Genomic DNA, 20,174 nt, shown 5'->3' with positions numbered 1-20,174 from the left:
TAATCTCGTAGCAATCGACCTTTGAAATTCACGCAGTGAGCTCTTCCCCTAGGGCATCTGGATTTTGGGGTCTCTAACCTCTCAGTTTAAGGTTTATAATGACATTCTTATAACCAAGTTTCTTGGCCTTAAGGCTGTTTCTTCAACTTAGAGATATTTCCGGTCTTAAAATCTTCTATCAAAGCTTCTAGATTAAACTATATCCTTGACTAATTTTTCGGGGTTAGTTCTTAATAAGTCCGTGTTAAAAAATTCCTCATGATTTCTCTCAAGTTTTAGAATTTCATAGTTTCCCTAAGAGTTTCTAGCGCAGACTCCAAACCAAGCAAGAGAAACATTTTTAGGATCAAGAAAGGAGTCATACACATGGATAGTTGGAGCACATAGGAGTGATAGATTACGAACAAGCAAGCCTAGTCCAACCAAGTGCCGCACCATTATTCAGGACGGATTCACCCTCTAAGGTGCGACCTCCAGGAGAGACTCCCTCTTCTAGTGAAGATAGAGAGTTCTATTCTGAGTCGAAAGTAAGCTTAGATAGTGATCCCGAAATACCTCAATCTCGTGAGACTAGATGTACTAGGGGAACCTACCCGTTCACCTAAGACACCGAAGGCTAAAGGAGGATAGAAGGAAGTAGCCCAAGGAGCCACAAGCTGATGAGCAAAGAATGTTGCAAGACCTACCAAAGTGATTCACAAAGTTCAAACAAGGTGACAGGGTAGTGATCTTGCTGGGAGCCATATGCCAGGGGCAAGCCAATGAACCAATAGAAGGGCCCACCAAGGTCAAGGAGGTCAATTTGGCCAAGGAAGGGGAGAAAGAGAAAATCCACTTGAGATATACTACGAAGTACAAAGATCTTTGTGTAGCTAAGTACATCACAAATATAATGACTATGTAAATAACAAATCTAGTTGGCTATAATGCCATACCATTTGAGAGGCAGCATGGAAAAGGTGCCGGACTCCCAGGTCTGTAGAAAGGCCTCTCTCCTCCTCCTAATCCTCTAGGTCACCTTGCATCTTCTCTCTGCCATGGAAAATGTGGATGATCTCTACCTAGATCCTGGAAAGAGTCTCTGCTCTGGATATATCCTAAAGGTCTGCAGCATGGCTGCACCTTGCAATTCAAATGTACCAAGCTATAATACTATCAATCAACTCCATCTATGACAATATGCCCACATCCATTGTGCATGCTAGTGACTTGGAGTGAGAATCTTGCTCAAATGTTGCCCAATGATGAGAAAAGAAATGCTCCCCTGAACATCCTCACAACCACATGCAAGGCCCCTCTCTATGGCCCAAGCTATAGCCCCCCCGGTTGCAACCATGGTCTTTGCTATGCCATGGAATGAGCATGGAGTATAGCCATTGGGTCTCTACCATATCCAAGCCAAGTGTGAAATTCTGAGCTCCTATAGGCTAATAGCCACGGAAAGAGGGATATCTTCCTAGGCCTAAAGTTGACATCTACCCTCCAAAAATATGATAAGAAATGATCCAAGTTGCCTCGTCTATGCTAATGGGAGGTGATTGCTAGCTATGCTTTGATCTTGCTCATCTAAATCCTCCTCCCCTAGCCTAGTACAATAACCAAAGAAGGCTATGTCACATGGCCTATCAAGAAATGGATCCCTACACACACACTCTCTTGGATCCAATTGTAATCTCTGGAGAGGCCTTCTTTGATAAGCCCAGATGTCTCTATCCATTTAACATGCAAGTGGCTAGGTCTGGGTCAATGTACCACTTCATCTCATAGTGTGCCACTACTCTGATCCTTTGTCTAGAGCATCTTGTGGATTCTGTGCGGTTCAAGTCCTCTTGCTGGAGGCGGCCATTCTCCTCAACCATAAAAGTAAGTGTCATGCCTCTGCTGCTAGTAGCAATGACTACTAGAAGAATGTCCTCTCTAGAGAAGAGACAACCCAGGTCTGAGAAGTGTTTCTATCTGTCCTCCAATCAAGAGGTACTCCTTCTATCATAGCCTCCATTAGATCTTTGGCTCCCTTGAGACCTTGACACTGGTGTCTTCTCTAACATGCCCATGCCTAGAGGACTGCATTTCACTCCCTTGACAAAGCATTCTCATCCATCCTCTAGTGTGTCATTGATTATGGCTGTTGTTGACGTGTTTGCTGGTTGTTCCCTTGCTTTGCTATTTGAATCAATTGAGAATAACACAATATGCATCCATTATTGATTTATGTCCAATTTTAGTCTTTAGACAAGCTATAATATGATTCAGACTTGAGACATAACGATTCATAATACATATCACACAAAATTGAAATAGAGATGTTACATAGCCCATGTGCAATGTGGAGTGGGTTAACTTGCAACATCATGATTCTCATTCCAAAACAAAATGACAAAATGTCAAGATCCAAAATTAATCAATATACATCTTACATAACTCATAAATGAGACTAGAGTCATATAATCTATTCTTGAGACAAGAATAGATACTACAATGACAAAGTCCGATAACTGAACAAAATGCTAGAAAACTAAGTCTCTCATCCAAAATCAACTCTGGTGGGCTGAGAAGTCATTGTTATCCACACACAACAAAGCAATGTGTGATAGTAGGAGCATAGAAGAAGGGTTAAAAAAGGCCCCAATTAAGGTCCCATAGCAACGTATGACATTTCCTAAAGTCAGGCTTCATAGTTGTCTTTCAAAAAACCTAATGTTTTTTACTCATAGAAACATTTTCTACTTGTAGAAACGTTTTGGAAGTCTCAAAATGCGTTTCTTTACTGCTATGTTTGTCATCGTGCTTAGTTTCATGGTTTGCTCCAATGAAAGATAGATGCTTTTAAATACCACCTTTGGCTCCACAATCAACTCCATTGTGAGACAGAGGCTATCGTCCACCCATGACTCTGCAAGAGTTGCACATTCCCACTCTTTTGTATGACTCCACGGACACTGACTTCAATAGGGGCATTGAGTAGGTCATCTGTGGCACCCCTTTCTCCTAGACTCCCTATTTCTTCTAGAGGAGCCTTCAAAGGGGAATATTCTTTCTCCAGTTTCATAGGGGGTCACTCTTCATTGTGCAGTCCTTTTGCACACTTATTGATTACCCAGGATCTACAAGATTTACCTCCATTGGAGCCTCGGATGTCTGAGCCATGACAGTGGCTGTGCTTTTGCATCTTGTCCAGCATAGAGATGGGGATAGTTGTCCTCTGTCTCAATGCCTAGGATCAGGCACGCCTTCGCATTCTTTATGAAGCTACTGGCTTCTCTTTTGAGATCAATTTTTCAAGCACTCTCAACTTTCACCCTTGTCTATTGTTCTTCCTCATAGGTTTCCTCCTAGGTGGAGCTTTGGATTACAGGTGCTTCTATTTCAGTTTTGTATAGGTAGGGTGGGCTGCATTTTGCTTCCATCTCAACTCCTGATTACCCTTGTCATTGAGACTCTTGCCACATGACGATCCTTACTTGGGAATCCTCTTGTGCTTATATTAGCCATACATTTAAATGTTGTATGGAGGTGGATAATGTCTCTTGCTCCTCTTAGGGCACCTTTTTGGGCCTAAGAAGGTCACATACATTAACAATTAATTGTAGCACGTTAAGACTTATTTTAGGTCTTCATCAACAGCCCCAAAAAGGCTTATTTGTATTTACTGGTACTTATTTCACATGGCAGGACAAATGCACTGAAATCCCTATGTTGTGGGCATTCATTCATCCTTCATTCATTCCTCTTTAGGTCAGTTCACCCCTCAGCAATCTCCACTATTGTCCACACTAGTTCGTGGAGTCTACCCAAGTGCTGCCACAACTTTGTTCAAGGTCTCTACATGCAAGCAACCTGATTTGGAGTGTTTCCTCAGCCTGACCATCATCATAAACATCTCGCCCTGCTGGCCATGACCTCTCTCCACCCCAGCAACTTGCTTTAGCACACATTCCTACTGTGTTTCATCTCCTATCTTGCCTCCCAGGTGATCTATTCCATCAACAACAGGTCTGACCCTGCATTTGCAGCCTACTAAGGCCACCCAGGAGCTCCCTCAGCTGTTGCCTACATGGTCAACAACTGGCTCTCTTGCGGGTACCTACTGCTGCATGACAAACCTTACCACAAGTAAATAACTTGGGGTAACAGTTGTCATTTTCTGTAGGATACTGACATGTATCTGTCCTTGCCACTCGCACGCACCAAAAACACTCAACCGGAGAAATGATGTATAAAAGACAAAGAGAAATTGAGATCTGCAAAATACAATTACTTAATAATATTCAAAAGGTTTGAACCCAAGTTCTCCAAATTATGAGGCAATGTCTGAAACACTAGGACAGGGATAAAAGACAAAGAGAAATTGATGTATAAAAGACAAAGAGAAATTGAGATCTGCAAAATACAATTACTTAATAATATTCAAAAGGTTTGAACCCAAGTTCTCCAAATTATGAGGCAATGTCTGAAACACTAGGACAGGGATGATTGGATGCTATGCAGCCTTCTTCAATACGTTGGAAATTTACTTTTTATTTCATATATTATGAATAAATAAATGTGCGCATGACAGGAATAAATCAACCCCGCTAACCAACACAATGCCCCCCCGCCCCCCAACACACACACACACACACACACACACACACACACACACACACAAATCCGCAATTGTTGCTGCACGGCAAACCTTCCCACAAGTTATTTGCCTACACCAACACCATCTGTGTTTGATGCCAGCAGGCCTAATTGTCCATCAACACCTACGTTTTTGGCTACCACTCTTGTTCCATCCAATCTCCCACCTCTTGGCAGCTGCCTCTACATCTGTGTTTTCTGTACATGATTCATTGCACATGATTCATTATTTCATTCATTTTTTTTGTTTTCTAAGTGTTTGCTATCATTGCACATGATTCATTATTTTGTTCATTTTTTGTGTTTTCTAAGTGTTTGCTATGCAGATTAGCCGGTGATTTGGAACCCCCAGGTCAGAGATCAGGAGGGGGTATAGATTGGCAAACACCCCCACATCCAGTGGGGTGGTTGGAAGGCCGGCCCGGCTCGCACCATTAGGACCTGGCGGGAGGTATACAGGATGGTGGACGAGGAGGTGTTGCAACGGGCATCAGGTTGCCAGAGAGGGGTTGAGTTGAGGAGAAGAGAGATTGACGCAGCAATATCTCAGGAGTGGCTTGGCCCCCCGATACGAGAGCTGATAGAGCCCGGGGAGGTATGGGCCACTAAGTTCTCACCAACTGGTATCCCCCTACAGGTGGCAAGTAGAGTGGGCGGCACCCCACATGGAACCTTCTTCACCGTACAGGAGGAGGGGCGTCTGGCCCTTGATAGAGGGCAGCAAGATGAGGGGATAGCTGTCCTTTCGTGGAGGAGGATTCGGGTGGTTGGCCTTCAAGGAAAAACATGGCGGCTGGACCCCTATGTTTTTTGGGAGGAGCTCCGAGAGTGGTGCCTCTGGATTTGGGAGGGCAAGCCACTTGACGAGTTGGAGTGGGACCCATGAGAGTGGCTATGGCCGGCCATTGCGGTCACCAAGAAGCCACCGAGGTTCCTAGAGTACACATCCAGGATTGGTAGATACGTACTGATGTAGGAGGACATGGACTGGGCGCCATTGTGTAGTAGGTACTGGGCGGAGCACAACATCACGAATGCCTTCAGACGGACTTTCTAGTGCCGCCTATGAGATAAATGGAGGCCGAGGAGGGTATCGTATTTCTTATGGCTGGTGGCACATGGAGGCCTAGCGGTGGGGAGTTGGTTAGCCCAGATGCAGAAGAATGGAGGGTGTAAATGCTGCACACAGCAGTTTCTGGAAACTCCAAAGCACTACCTTTGATCGTGTGAGGCGCCGTAGCTTGTGTGGAGAGGAGCATGCCGCATCCTTCTCCGTATAGCACCCAGCCTTGGATATATCTCATGGGGAGCTTTTTGCTACTAGCAGGCAGTCAGCCAGGGCCGTCACCTGTTGTATGAGGCTGGGATGCAGGACATGATATTCTTTATTGAGGCTGGGTCATGCACAGTGGTCAACTTGGAAGCCCTACCCATCCTCCAGGTACTGGAGCCCATAGCAGACCGCTCTGAGGTATGGGAGATCGTAGGGAGCCTCACTGGATGGCATATCTGGAAGACCCGGTGCTAGGAGGTTCTTGGCGGGGAGAGACTTTCTGTGCATGCGACTTTAGCAGAGCTCTAGACCTCCATCATCCACTTCCTTCACGACCGATGGGACCAGGTGCAGGGAAAATCTCGAGCTCGTCAGGAGCTCTGTTTTCACTTTATGCGCACTTGGGGCAGCCAGGACCTAATTTTCTTGATGTAGGCAGGCAACCCCAGATGGCGATACACCCCCCCTCCATGGCTTCTTGCCCCCCCTAGACCGCGCCATGAGGAGAGGCTTGTATACTTGATATATCTGTGACTTTGCATCAGCTCCAACTAGTCTGTTGAGCATGATCACTTCTTTGTATTCAGGTTTTTTCTGAAGTAATATAATCAGCCACACTTTATTTGCCAAAAAAATAAAGTTGCATTTCATCAAAGAGATGGTGGAAGGCCAAAGACATTGCAATAACATTCTCCAAAGGGCCAATTACTTCATGTGATCAAGTTCTCCACGTAACATTTGCAATTTCTACAACCTATATAGGTCATACCCATTTATTTCAAAAGCAAAAAAATAACATTTTTCAAGCAAACCATGTTCATTATACTCAAAGCTGCAGTAAGTATCCATATGAAGGGTTATAACCATAGTTGCCAAGGGTTTTTGAAATGAGATGTATGAAATGGTTTCATAGGTTTCATATGAGTTTTGTAAAATGCTAGAAACGGGTTTCATTCAAGATATAAAAAAGTATGGAAGTTTTATATACATGCACTATATGACTTAAGTGACATAGGAAACTGTCATGAGGACGTGTATTTTTAAAACCTCACTTAACATGTGGATTAATTTTTAATCACATGATTAAGTAAATGTTGCACATGTAAGGTGTAACTGGAGTTAGAGTAAATTTACGAGCCCGGGATCCGAAGAAATCACGACATGTCAAGGCAAACGTTGCTATAAGTTATGCCGCACAGGTACTGGTGGTATCTGGTGCCAGTTATTGGCCCAGGTTATTCATTTAGCCATAAGTGTCAGTTGGTCAAAGATGGCGCAGAGACACTCGGGAATGGAAGTTGCCTAGTCACTTTAATTATTGGCTAGTCATATCATTTTTCAGGGCACTGAAATAATTATTAGATTAATTTTTAGTATTTAAAGATTGAAAATTAATATTTAATTATGGCTAATGCTGGAAAAACCATTTGGGAAGGCTGCCACTTGTCAAAAATGCCCATACAAGACAAAAAAACGTCTTTAGAGGCTAGAGAGATGCATTTTTTAGTGTCTTCAGCTTGCAAGAGAGAGGGAGGAGATGCTGCTGGTTTGATTTGCAGCCGTTGGAGGACCTTCTGAGGTAGCCAGGGGCAGGAGAAGACCAATCAACAGCAAGTGATAGCATCTACAAGTTGTTGAGACAGGGCAGCGGCAGTAAATGACTAATTTTCTTCAATTCTTTGCATCTACAAGCTGTTGTGGCAAGGCAGTAGCTGCATTTGACTGATTTTTAGTCATTCTTTATGACAAAACTCTTTCTCTCTACAGCTTTCTCTCTCATTTCCCAGCCATTTCATAGCCTTGCTCTGAAGATCTCAGCATTTGGACCCTTGGAGGTTGAGAAATTGCAAATTTTTCTGCTGTAAACCCTAATTTACAGCAGAAATTAGGGTTTAGCAGCAGCCTTGGGAAGCATGCTAGATGAATTTAAGCTAAATTCAAGTGGAGGACTAGCCAACCATTGAATTTGGGGCATTTCCACTGTCTATGAAGTGGGTGAAGGCTAATCGAGTGCCCGAATCAAGGGGCAAATTAAATTGAAGACTTGCTGGTCACTTTGGACAATAAGAGGATTTTGGATTGCAAAGGGGATAGGGAGAATCCCATTTTAAATCAACTTTTTCTTCAATAAAGCTAAAGAAATACTAAAAGGGGCACCAATTTTTGGGCCAATCGAGTGTGTGTATTGTCCAAGATTAGTAGGTAAATTTGGATTTTCAGATTTGCATTTATTTGGGAGGTAAACTTGCCACCAGAATCACTCCTCATAGTACCCACTCGATGACCAATCTAGTCATGAACGAGCAATATCCAAGCACTGAAATAAGTGAAAGCATCGGGCATGTACTCTAGGAAGTACACCCACATCTATCTATAGAAATCATCCACTATCAAAAAGAAGTACAATGCACCCTTTAAGGTGGTAGTGAAATGCTTTTTATCTAGCTGACATGCTTTACAAACCTCTCGAGATAGTTTTAGGTGTGAAAGGCCCTCAATCATCCCCTGACACGACAGCTCGTAAAGAGAGTTGTAGCTAAGATGCCCTAAGCGAAAATGCCAAAGACGCTCAAAGTCCGTGGACTCACATGTGGTGACCATAGTCTGGAAGCAATGGAACTCCGAATCATTGGTAGTCGACTAGGTAAGAAAGTGTGTCATGTGGTAAAGACCATTAGGCTATGCCTTGTCTTAAGCAATCATTAAGCCAGTTTGAGAGTCTAGGACTTGGACTATGGTCGTAGTGAAGAAAATTACTCGCTCCAGCTGGCAAAGTTGCTGAACGGACAACAAGTTTACCCCAAGCTAGGAGACATGATAGAAACATCATCCAGCGAAGTGAGATCTGGAACTAGGTCAGTGAAAAATGTCCACTCTAGGAGTCATGTGATGGGTAGCTCCACTGTCCACAAGCCAAACAGGTACTGACATGCACAGCTGTGACGGTTGGGCCTCTACCAGGCACCTCATCAGGAGGCAACTCCTAGATGTGAACAAGACTCGCATCCGATGTCTCTAAGGAGACGATGTGGGCCTTTGTAGATCAGTCACACAAACCCTCTAGAGGTGAGTAGTTTGCCGATGGTGAAAACTGACCAGTGGTAGTGTGGGTTTGGGTTCACCACTGCTCCTATTGAGGGTTGCCACCGCCCTACTTTCCTTGTTGGGGGTTACCCAACTAGGGTGCAGGGTCTAATTCTTGGATTTTGGTTGTGTGCCTCTTACCTTAGATCAACACTCCTTGTCATAATGGCCAACCTTTTGACAATGTTGACAATACCTATTCTTTTTAGGTACATTTTGCTATCTAGGTTTGAGAGAAGATTGAGGGGTGTTAAGAAGACTGCTAGGGTTTGCATTGAGGACACACAGAGTATACGACCACGATAGAAACACAAAGACACAGACACAGACACAGAGGGAAAAACTCAAATCCTAAACGCAAAACTCAAAACTCACACCCTAAACGCAAAACTTAAAACTCAAACACAAACAGAAGAAGGGAGAGAGGGAATACAACTCTGAAGTGAATGAATGCTGTAAATGAATGTAAGAGTGTACAGTGTGCTCAAGGGCAGAGCAATGTCGGAGTGTGACGTCCACCGAAGACGGATCCCAAATCTATGACCACCAGTCGGAGTGTAGGAGTGCTGAATAGTGAATGGCAGCAGGCTGGTCACCAAAATGCAGCAGTTTGGAGGCTGTAAACTGGTAAACGCAGCAGCGTACCACCGATCGGGGGCTGGAAACTGTGCACAGTCTGCTGTAAACAGCAAGCTGAAATAGTGTCTGAGAGTGTCAGGGCCTGCAATGCTGGAAATGCAGGCTGGCTGACCCTGGAGATGATGGACAGCAGGCTGAACAGCAGTTTGGGACAATTTGGAGCAGTTGCTAGCAGCTGAGAGCTGTCGCCTACAGCAATGGACAGGCTGAAGATGATGTGGCTGCTGCAGTCGATGATGGCTGGACAACAGATGGAGGCGGGCAGTAGGCTGGAAACTGGGCGCCAACAACAGCAGAGGGTGTGTGGGCTAGTATAACCTACAAAACAAGGATGATTGCTGAATGGGAGCAGTCTGTCTATTTATAGATGTGGAAGGGCGCCCCAAAAATTAGGGTTTTCACTAAACTTTCTCGTACTACTCCCCATTTTAGGGTTTCCATTGAACTCTTTCGAACCGCTCCCCATTTTAGGGTTTTACTCTAAAAGAGCATTTTCAGTGTGTTTTTGGGTTGTTTAAGAGGCTAATCAGCAAGTAATGCATATTTTAGCTCAACAAGGGGTTCCTTGGGATTCACTAATCCTATTTTGATTTTGATTTTGATTTGAGTTTTGTTTGCTCTTGCCCTATTTCCCCCTCTAACAAGATGCAACTAGAGCCCCCTCTATCGAGGGCATGCTATGAAATTGATCAAATAACCGTGCATAACACAATAGGTGACACTCAAACTCATAAAATGTGGGCATTTGAGGCTATGAATTCACTTGCTACACAAAATGGAAATATTTTCTTCGTAGCTTGTTGAGAAATAAGGTAACTTGATTGTCCGAGAACTTAGGAGCCCCAATGGTTGAGAACTCGATGAGGAGATAGCAACACTCAGCTAACTTGACTTTCAAGTCATCCTTGTCTGTGATTTTGAAAATTTGAAGCTTATGATCCAAATTGATGCCATAGCGAGCCACGTAGTGGTTCATCAAGTGTACCCAACACTCGGATGCTAAGTCGAAATGTTGAAGCTGAGAGTGAAACTCAGGCAATAAGCCCAGCATAAGCTCAGCACTAGTTGAGATGTTACGAGCCTTCCATGAGCGGACGACCTCATATGGAACAAGGGCGGGGCTTCCAGCCCTTATACTAAATCTCATAGGTTCTAAGAGTCTAAGATATGTCGCATCAAAATTGACCAAATGATGTAGTTTGACCCATTGAAATGAGTCTTGTCATTAAATGCATGCTTGGCAAATCAAGAACTAGAACTATGAGGTGTTTGTGAATATGGATAGATGGGATAAGATGGAGGAAAAGATGGTGATGGTGGTGGTGGTGGACAAGGAGTAGGGGGTAAAGATGGATAGACAGAAATAGGCTACTGATGTCTAGTGAGTGCCGATTGCTGCGGAGGTACCAAAATGGACATAGATCCTTATGATACTGTAGGTGTAGATGGAGGCATTGAAACACGATACCCTTGTTCAAATGTTGGTTGGAGCACAATATAATGATTGGATGGTCCACTAGGTAATGCCATAGCAGCAAACTGCGATACTAAATGATCCACACTCGAGTATGTTTGGGACGAAAGTGTGTGTGTGGGAGGATGAGCCTCTGTCGCTAGTACTCCATTCAGAAATGGGTATGTAGGGGTCCTAAAGGCTGTGCTTAAATGTGCAGAACCCCCCGGTGTGGTGTGTGGTGATAAGGTGGTGCACTTAATGGAAGTGGAAAGGAAGGTGGAGCAAAAGATAAGGGAGGGATGGGTGACAACCCAAATGGATTTGTGAGGGATGTTGTTGTGGGAAACATGGTTGGTTCCTTTTGTCCATTAAATGCACTAGATGAAGATGCACCTACTCCATATTGACCATGAGAAATAAAACCATTTGAAGAAAAAGGAAGGGACGGAGTACCTACAAGTTCTTCTTTTAGCTTCTTACCTAGTTTTAAGCTCGTAAAGAAATACGTGTCTTCCTCATTACTCACAAACCAAAGCTTGTTTTGAAGAGTCCCTTCTTGATGAGCATCCCCCAATCCAACAAAAAATAAAGAATCAATTGGCATAGAATCTGAAATAGTAGGGTTCTCAACTGGCATTGGAGAAAAGAAGTACTGTTGAAGTGATGTGTAATCCGAGCCAGGTTCCACTTGTAGATGGCTAGTCCATAATGTAGATTCCAAAGTTCTTGCAAGATCATTAGTTCAGTACACTGAATTCAAAGGAGAAAACTCAAGCTTACCTTCAACCTCCTACCTGAGCTCTATGCATAAGGATGACATTAGCGGCAGAAATTCGATATGGTTTGTGGACTCCATGGTACTTCGATGGTTCTCTGCCCATATCAAATCGAGTAGTAGCAGGCTGAGAGGCCCACTATTGATCATTTCTATCCATCCTTGGCTGTGGAGACTGGAGCGGTGTTGTGAATGTGTTCAAAGTTATCTGACCCTTTTGTTATTTTTGCTTTTGCGAATGAGCTTTCCAATCAAAGACCAAGGTTTCTCAGAGAGTACCTAGTTCTGATACCATGTGAAGAAATGCTCTAAACACAAAAATACGAAACTAAACATACCATAGCACAAACTAATAAACACAAAACATAGTCAGGGTTAGGGTTAGGGTTAGGGTTAGGGTAACTCAGAGACAATCAATACAATGAATAATGAATATATAGTGCTCATGCAGCAAACACACTATGCAATGAATACTGAATCTTGAACTCTCATATCTCTGGGATCAAGGCAGAGGTTATGAGCTATAGAGTTTGTCGTACTCCAAACGGATCTCGAATTGCAGCAAAGATATCCTTGGAGTGTCGAACACCAAGAAATGCATCCAAGGAAGGCTAAATCTGATGAAAATGGTAGTTCCAAGAGAGAGAAAGACTAAAAACGTAGGTACCTAAGGAGAGAGAAAAATTGGGTGACAGCTGTAACATGCAAACGTAGCTTGTGGAGGAGAGAGAAGATCAAGGCGGCAGCCAAAAATTGTAAATGCAGCCCATTGAGGAGAGAGAAGATCAGGGCAACAACTCCAATTTGCTGGCAATAGCACCAGATGCTAATATCTGCATCAAACACAGCACTCAAATAGTAAACAACAGCTCCAAGGTACTAGGCAACAGCCGGAGATAGTTGGTGAAGGCTGTAATCGGACACTAGGTGGTAGCAAATGACTGGGGGAGATTTGACTACGATGTCCTCCACAAATAGGGTGTGGGCAGTAGAGATACGGCTCTTGAAACCTACAAAAATGAGATTGGGGAGAGTGGTGGGCTGCATGCCTATTTATAGAAAGTTTGGGGCTCCTAAATTAGGGTTTTGCATGTGGGACACGGTAACTCGCTAGGATCACGTTTCTTTTTATAATACAAGGTTTTCTTCATTAATTAAGCATGTTTTGGGGTTGTTTAAGTCAAGCTAGTACATTGTTAGCTCAACATACAAATCACAAGAATCTGAAATATTTTATAACTTCTCGTATCTTCAATCATGGCCAAGTAAGATGGAGTAGTTTCCTATCCAAAATTGACTTCATCATTATCTATAGGCCTAGCTACTAACAAGAGAAGCTAGATGCTTTGTCTTGAAGATCCTACTTGGCACACAAGAAAAGTGATGAAGCCCATGACCAACAAAATTTCATAATCTTGAAACCTGAGCAACTGAAGTTAAGGGCAATTATTAGCAAAGCCCCAGAAGACTTTGGATTCTTATCAAAGGTTAAGAAGGAAATTACCAAAGACTCAATCACCAAGGACATAAGGAGGCAATTACATCAAGGCCAAGAACAAACTCAAAGGGATTTCTAAGACATTGATGGGCTGCTCTATTATAAAGGACTCCTCTATATTCATCTTAGTCCTTTGCAAGTGTATATGCTCAAAAAGAGACACGATCTCCCCTTAGTAGGGCATTTTGGGGTTAACAAGACAATCAAGCTAGTTTCAAGGGATTATTGGTGGTTGCAAACGTGGAAACCTCATGGTCTTCCTCAATCATTACCTATTCCAAGTAAGCCATGTTCATTTTTATCCATGGACTTCATTACCGAACTACCTTCTTCCAGAGGGTATGATTCCATATTGGTGGTGGTTGATCGATTCACAAAAATGGCATATTTCATCCCAACAGCCAAGAGTATTAATGGGGAAGGGACAATAAGGCTCTTCTTGGAATAGGTACCAGGTTACTTGATGATATTGTTTGTGATCGTGGCTCCGAGTTTATGTCTGGTTTTTGGAGAAGCCTCTATAAACTTCTAGGAGTACAAGTAAATCTTTCTTCAGCCAATCACCCACAGAGTGATGGATAAGCAAAAAGAGTGAATCAAGTTTTGGAGCGATACCTTAGATGCACAATCAACTATCATCAAGACAATTGGGTGGATCTATTACCCCTTGTTGAGTTTGCATGTAGTAATCCCTCCCATGCTTCCACTCAATTCACACCATTCTTTGCTAATTATGATCAACACCCAAGGATAGACAATCATGTAAGATCATAGGAAAAGAATCCAACTGCTACAAAGTTAGCTCAATACCTCTTTGATATTCATAAAGAGTTGCAAGCGCAGATTAAACAAGCTTGAGAGGAATATAAGAGAAATGCAGATAAGCTTCGCATGCAACATGCATCATACAAAATTGGGGATCAAGTTTGGCTTCTTCTACGTGATCTATGCTCTTCTCACCCCTCCCACAGATTGGATTATCAACGACTTGGGCCCTTCAAGATTCTCGGCCAAGTAAATCCAGTCTCCCATCATCTCCAAATTCCTTGGTCCATGAAAATCCATCTTGTATTCCATGTTTTACTTTTGGAGCCATGTCATACATTCAATATCCTTGGAAGAATACCAAAGCCATTGCCTTTAATCATAATTGAAGATCACCAAGAATATGAAGTAGAAAAAATCTTGATTTGAGAATTTCAAGAGGTAGACTATAGTATTTTGTCTATTGGAAGGGCTATGATGCAAGTGAACAAACTTGGAAACCACACTTACATCTTCAAAGAGCTCTTGTTAAGGTTTGCTAATTTCATCTTCATCACCCAACCAAGCCAAGGCCTAGTCAAAAGGACACCACCACCCCTCGTGGAACTCGGTTCTAGAAGGGGGTAATGTAACGAACGCTCAAGCAAGAATGGCCCTTGGTTTATATGCAAGCTGGTAGAATCTCGTTTTCTAGAAGATTCTAGAACATTCTAGGACATTCCAAGACACTCTAGATGTCAGCATCATCGCTTATGTTATCATTGATGTTAGCGTGTCATGTGTCAACATACATGTCATGCCATGTATCAACATGCATGTCATGCCATGCGGCATCCTCTTGTAATGACATGTGTTCCCCTTAACCTTCCTAGGCTATAGTGTAAATAGGTCATGGGCTATAAGCCCTTTAGTCTTGCCAACACCAGTTGTGAGGTTCCTACAAGGTAAGTCCTCTTCCGGTTCTTGTCTTGTTCTAGTCTTGTCATGTATGGAGTCTTGTCTTGTAATCAAGCCACACTGTTGTGAGCATTCTCTCGTAATCGAGTTATCTTGCAATCAAGTTCTAATTCGATTTCTCTTTCAAATTCTTCTCTTGTAAGTTGTGAGAGCAATCTCCTCGCTCTCGAAGAGCACTTTTTGTGCTCATAACACAACCATGTCTGGCCCAACAGTAAATGCAATATTTTCTTGCTGACTAGGGAAGGTTTATAATATGGTAGGTCAAATAGGCTGATCTAACCGGTTTCAGTGGCTATAAAAGGGAGACCCCTCTAGAGACATTATTATCTATCCATCACCTAGCTTGAGTTCTTTTAGCTAGTCTTAAGCTCTTCATGTATTATCTATAGATCGCCATCTAAGCTTTAGAGTGAAAGTGCACGGGTGGACAAAGCCATCTGGTATCAATTTGTTTGAAGTTAAAGAAAGTTTTGTTCTTCTCTTATTTGCTGTGTACTCTCTATTCCTTGTTAGATTTTGTATGCTGTGATTGTAATTTTTACACCTCCTTACCTTAGTGGCCTTGTTCTTGTGCCTCTTTTGTCTAGATATTTCTTTCAGTATTATCTTTCATACGGTTCATTGTGTTATTGATTAAATGTAATGAAGAGTACCAAACTTTGTCACCAACTTACAATGTTAAACTTTATTCCACTTTAGTGGATGTTCAATTTGTTGACTTTTAAACCCTTTGTTTTCAGGCCTTATCTTCACTAGTTTTCTTGCGGTTTGCCTTTCAAAGTCTTGGAGTGGTATATGGTGATCTCGGTACCTCTCCTTTGTATGTATTCAACAGCACATTTCCAAAAGGCATTGAAAAGAAGGAAGATCTTATTGGGGTTCTTTCGCTAATTATATACACCTTGACACTTATACCATTGATCAAATATACTTGTATAGTGATGAGAGCAAATGACAATGGGGAAGGTACTTGCAAAGACTCTACATACTTTGTTTGGAGTTCAATTTTGCAGTTTTATTTGCCTTAGTATTTGTCCTGTATTGCAGGAGGCACATTTGCACTCTATTCTTTGATTTGTCGCCATGCGAAGGTCAAGACAATTCCTAATCTACATCCTACAGACCAGAATTTAACAACATATAGTAGCAGAGATTTAGATAAGAAGTCATTAGCAGGAAAGGCTAAAGAGCATCTAGAAACGAAGCCATATATACAAAATTTTCTTGTTTTGCTGGTGCTTCTTGGCACTAGTATGCTTATAGGAGATGGTATTTTGACACCTGCAATCTCAGGTATCATTCATGGCTCATCAAGCCTTCTTCGCAATGTAAATACTGTCAATTAAATTCATCAAGCTTGAGATTTTTAAACCAAAGTCTATATTAGACTGTTGTATCTGCAAATTTCTGCTTACATCTTTATCCCCTTATGTTGATGCTATCTAGGTGAACTTTGCTTGTTAATCTGATACCGTAAAAACGTGTTGATAGATGATAGGAACTTGGGTCTCCATATTGAACAATAGATTTTCAGTGCCTCTTGTTGATTGGAACTGCTGTAGAAGTTGAGGCTGGTTTCATGTAGCTGGAAGCTCTTGTAGTTTCTTAGAATATGATGCACACTTGTGCACAGCCTTTGCCACATCTTCTCAGAGCTTACAAGGCCTTTCCTCCACTTGTCTTGTAGTACAAGATTTGGCTATGCGCATTTTTGTTTATCCTCAGATTTTTCTTTATCCATGGATGTGTACTAACTGGCCTATGATTCCTTTTGCAGTCCTTTCTTCTGTAACTGGGATCAAAGTTGAGTATCCACAGATGAAAAATGGTGAGGGTTTTAAAATATTAACTTCTTGAATCACTATGCATTCAATATTCAGAAATCACTGATAGTTTTGATACAAACCTTGTTGATGCAGATCATGTCATAGCAATAGCATGTGCCATCTTAGTGGTTCTATTTAGTGTGCAACGTTTTGGCACAGACAGAGTTGGTTGGTTCTTCGCCCCAGCCCTTCTAATTTGGTTTCTGGCAATTGGTTCCATTGGACTGTACAATATAATCAAGCACGACTTTTCAGTGTTGAGAGCATTTTCACCTGTTTATCTGGTCCGATACTTCACAACACACACAGTGCAAAGCTGGCTGTCATTAGGAGGCATACTTCTCAGCATAACTGGTGGGATATTTAGGATGTCAAATATACCTCACAATCTTAATCATGATGTTCTCGATCTTAATATTGAAAATTTGCAGGGACTGAAGCATTATATGCAGATCTCGGACATTTCTCACCATTGCCTGTTCAGGTATTAAAGGGACTCCAAATGAGAAGTCAATGAAAGAACACTCAGATTGGAAAGGGTTTGTCTGTCAGCTGGATTATTGTGAGCTGAACTGCGTCTGCTCATTATCGAGTTTAAATGATTTAGAATATGCCACTGCTAAATACTCAGAATAGGATCTGCAGTTCTCTCAGTTGGTTTTGCTTTTGATTTATAAGGTTGCATTCGCATTTTTGGTGTTTCCGTGCTTGCTTGCCTCGTATATTGGACAAGCTGCCTTCCTATCCGAAAATCTTGATGGTGTGGAACAGGCATTTTACAACTGTATTCCATGTAAAGTTCAATCACTCAAATCCAACATTATCATGATGTTGCACAAAGTTCAAACTCAAGATAGTAGTGATTACACTTAATTACTTTTGCTGCAGGGCTTTCTGAAGTCTTTTGTGTTGCATGTTTACAGCTCCACTTTACTGGCCCATGTTTGTGATCGCAACAATTGCTGCTATCATTGCTAGCCAAGCAACTATTTCTGCCACATTCTCTATCATCAAGCAATCAGTTGCACTTGGTTGTTTCCCGAGGGTGAAGGTGGTTCACACATCTAATAACTTTCCAGGTCAGGTTTATATTCCAGAAATCAACTGGATACTGATGGTACTGTGCATAATCGTGACAGCAGGTTTTCAGACAACTGTTCAACTTGGAAATGCTTACGGTTAGTTTTCTATCCGTAAATGTTTCACAATGCGGCCTAGTTTGCAGAAGACTCAGACACTTGCATCTTTGTCTTCCTTGTGCAGGAATTGCTGTTGTGGTTGTGATGCTTGTGACAACCATACTTATGGCTCTCGTCATGCTCCTAGTATGGCGGACGAATGTCATATTGATACTCATTTTCGTTTCGGTCTGCTTGATCATTGAACTAGTCTTCTTCTCATCTGTGCTTCTCAAGTTTGACCAGGGTGGCTGGGCACCTTTGGCTATTGCTGCTCTCTTTTTACTTGTCATGTATGCATGGCATTACGGGACCCTTAAAAAGTACGAGTTTGATGTACAGAATAAGGTGTCAATGGTTTATATTCTGGGCATGGGTCCTAGCCTTGGTCTTGTGAGGGTCCCTGGAATTGGGCTAATATACACAGAACTAGCCCATGGGGTTCCATCAATCTTCTCCCATTTTATGACTCATTTACCAGCAATGCATTCAATAGTGGTCTTTACCTGCATCAAATACCTCCCAGTAAATACTGTTCCCCATGCTGAAAGATTCCTCATCCGGCGAATAGGACCAAAGGACCTCTGTCTATATCGGTGTGTTGCGAGGTATGGATACAAGGATCTGCACAAGCGGGATGATGGCTTTGAAGAGAACCTTTTGAGGCATTTGGCTGCTTTCATACAAGAGGATGCCTTATCAGAAGTCAATCCCGTGTCCGAAGAAGGAACTGATGGCATCAATTCTCCAGAAGACTCGGAGGCGTCTCTTACACTGGAGAGTTCAGCTGACTCCATAGTTTCTGAGATGGCAATCGACATGAACAACACAAGTCAGAGACGACCCATTCGGCGGGTTCGATTTGCTGTTCCTGTGGAAGATTCGGATTCAGAGGTGGATCATCTTGCTTTCTTGCATGAAGCTAGAGAGGCTGGTGTTGTGCACATCCTTGGAGATGTGATTGTGAGGGCCAGGAGAGACTCAAGTTTTCTGAAGAAGCTTGCACTTGACTATGTTTATGCTCTCCTGCGCCGTGTATGCCGCGAGAACAGCGCAGCACTGAATATCCCCCATGAAAGCCTGTTCAATGTTGGTCAAGTGTATTATGTATAATCTATCATTGCATGGAAGTCTATATAGGACTCCATTTGCAAGAATTTCAGCTGTCAAATGTGTGGAAGGGAGCTTAGGTGGATAGAATCCGAGGTCTATCTTAAAATGAATTGCAAAAATTTCATAACAACCTTCAAAATTTAAAGTAGAAGGTTTAAAAATCTTAAATTTAGAAAAGCATCAGGTTTAAGAATAGCAAATACATAGAATTTGACTCCAATATGCCTCTAAAATTTTGAGTTAAAGGTTTTTGCATGTGTCGTCGAAAATGCTTTTTTGTAAAGACTATGTTGCCCTCAAAAATATGTTATATCATTGCCTCAAGGGCAAGTAACTAAGACCCCATGTCATATTTTTGCAAAGGTAGCAAGGTTCTTTTAATCTTGAAGGGTTCAATGTCAAAGGGCAAGGTAGGATGTCAAAAATGAACCTCGCAGTTTGGAACGTTCCTTTAGCGCAAAGAAAGAGCCTTTTCGTCTTTGAGGCCGGCTATCAAGATTGAAAATCAAAGATCCAATCGGGAAACTAAAAAAGCTTTAGACTTTAGAGTGCTTTATTTCTCTACAATTTACTATTATCAACAGAAGCATGCGCACAAGGCAAGCGGCGGGAAGGGTCATGTGGCACACACGGAGCCCCTCCCACAAAAGCTTCTGTAGGGCCACATAACGCCAACGTTTGCAACAAACTCTCATACACCTGTTACGCGTGTGCCCTAACCCTTGGCCCCCCACATGCTTACGTGATATCGACCATATGTGCCGTCCTCGAACCCTTGATGTGTAGCACACACCCAATATATTATACATACATACATTTATATGTATGTATACAATATATACATACACACACACATGTCTATATGTATAACGTATATGACTGTGTATACACACGTATACATACATGCATGTGCACACACACATGTATGTATGTATATATGTATTAGGAAAAATATGAACTCAAAAATGGGCCTTTTAGCCCTCT

At 42.3% G+C, this 20,174-nt stretch overlaps 1 protein-coding gene and 1 pseudogene across 1 annotated transcript; both read left to right on the top strand.

The window, feature by feature from the left end:
* Positions 1-14,239: 14,239 nt before the first annotated feature.
* On the top strand, positions 14,240-14,730 carry LOC148022372 (uncharacterized; annotated as a pseudogene).
* Positions 14,731-15,269: 539 nt separating this feature from the next.
* Positions 15,270-19,190, top strand: LOC148022371 (potassium transporter 11-like). The gene is made up of 9 exons (XM_087696851.1): positions 15,270-15,284; positions 15,814-16,039; positions 16,121-16,366; positions 16,851-16,901; positions 16,993-17,253; positions 17,331-17,383; positions 17,578-17,692; positions 17,823-18,077; positions 18,163-19,190. The coding sequence occupies exons 1-9, from the start codon at positions 15,270-15,272 to the stop codon at positions 19,188-19,190; spliced, it is 2,250 nt and encodes a 749-aa protein (XP_087552977.1).
* The last annotated feature ends 984 nt before the right edge of the window (positions 19,191-20,174 follow it).

The sequence above is a fragment of the Lygodium microphyllum genome, chromosome 17, assembly GCF_053477565.2.
Source record: "Lygodium microphyllum isolate KBCC chromosome 17, Lygodium_microphyllum_v1.1.10, whole genome shotgun sequence".
Lineage (NCBI taxonomy): Eukaryota > Viridiplantae > Streptophyta > Polypodiopsida > Schizaeales > Lygodiaceae > Lygodium > Lygodium microphyllum.
The sequence above is the reverse complement of the archived record's forward strand: the minus strand, read 5'-3'. Positions and strand labels throughout refer to the sequence as shown.

Coding starts and splice junctions, on each gene's coding strand:
- LOC148022371 (XM_087696851.1), top strand. Junction 16,902..16,992: donor GTATCCACAGATGAAAAATG/GTGAGGGTTTTA, acceptor TTGTTGATGCAG/ATCATGTCATAGCAATAGCA. Junction 18,078..18,162: donor TCAACTTGGAAATGCTTACG/GTTAGTTTTCTA, acceptor TTCCTTGTGCAG/GAATTGCTGTTGTGGTTGTG.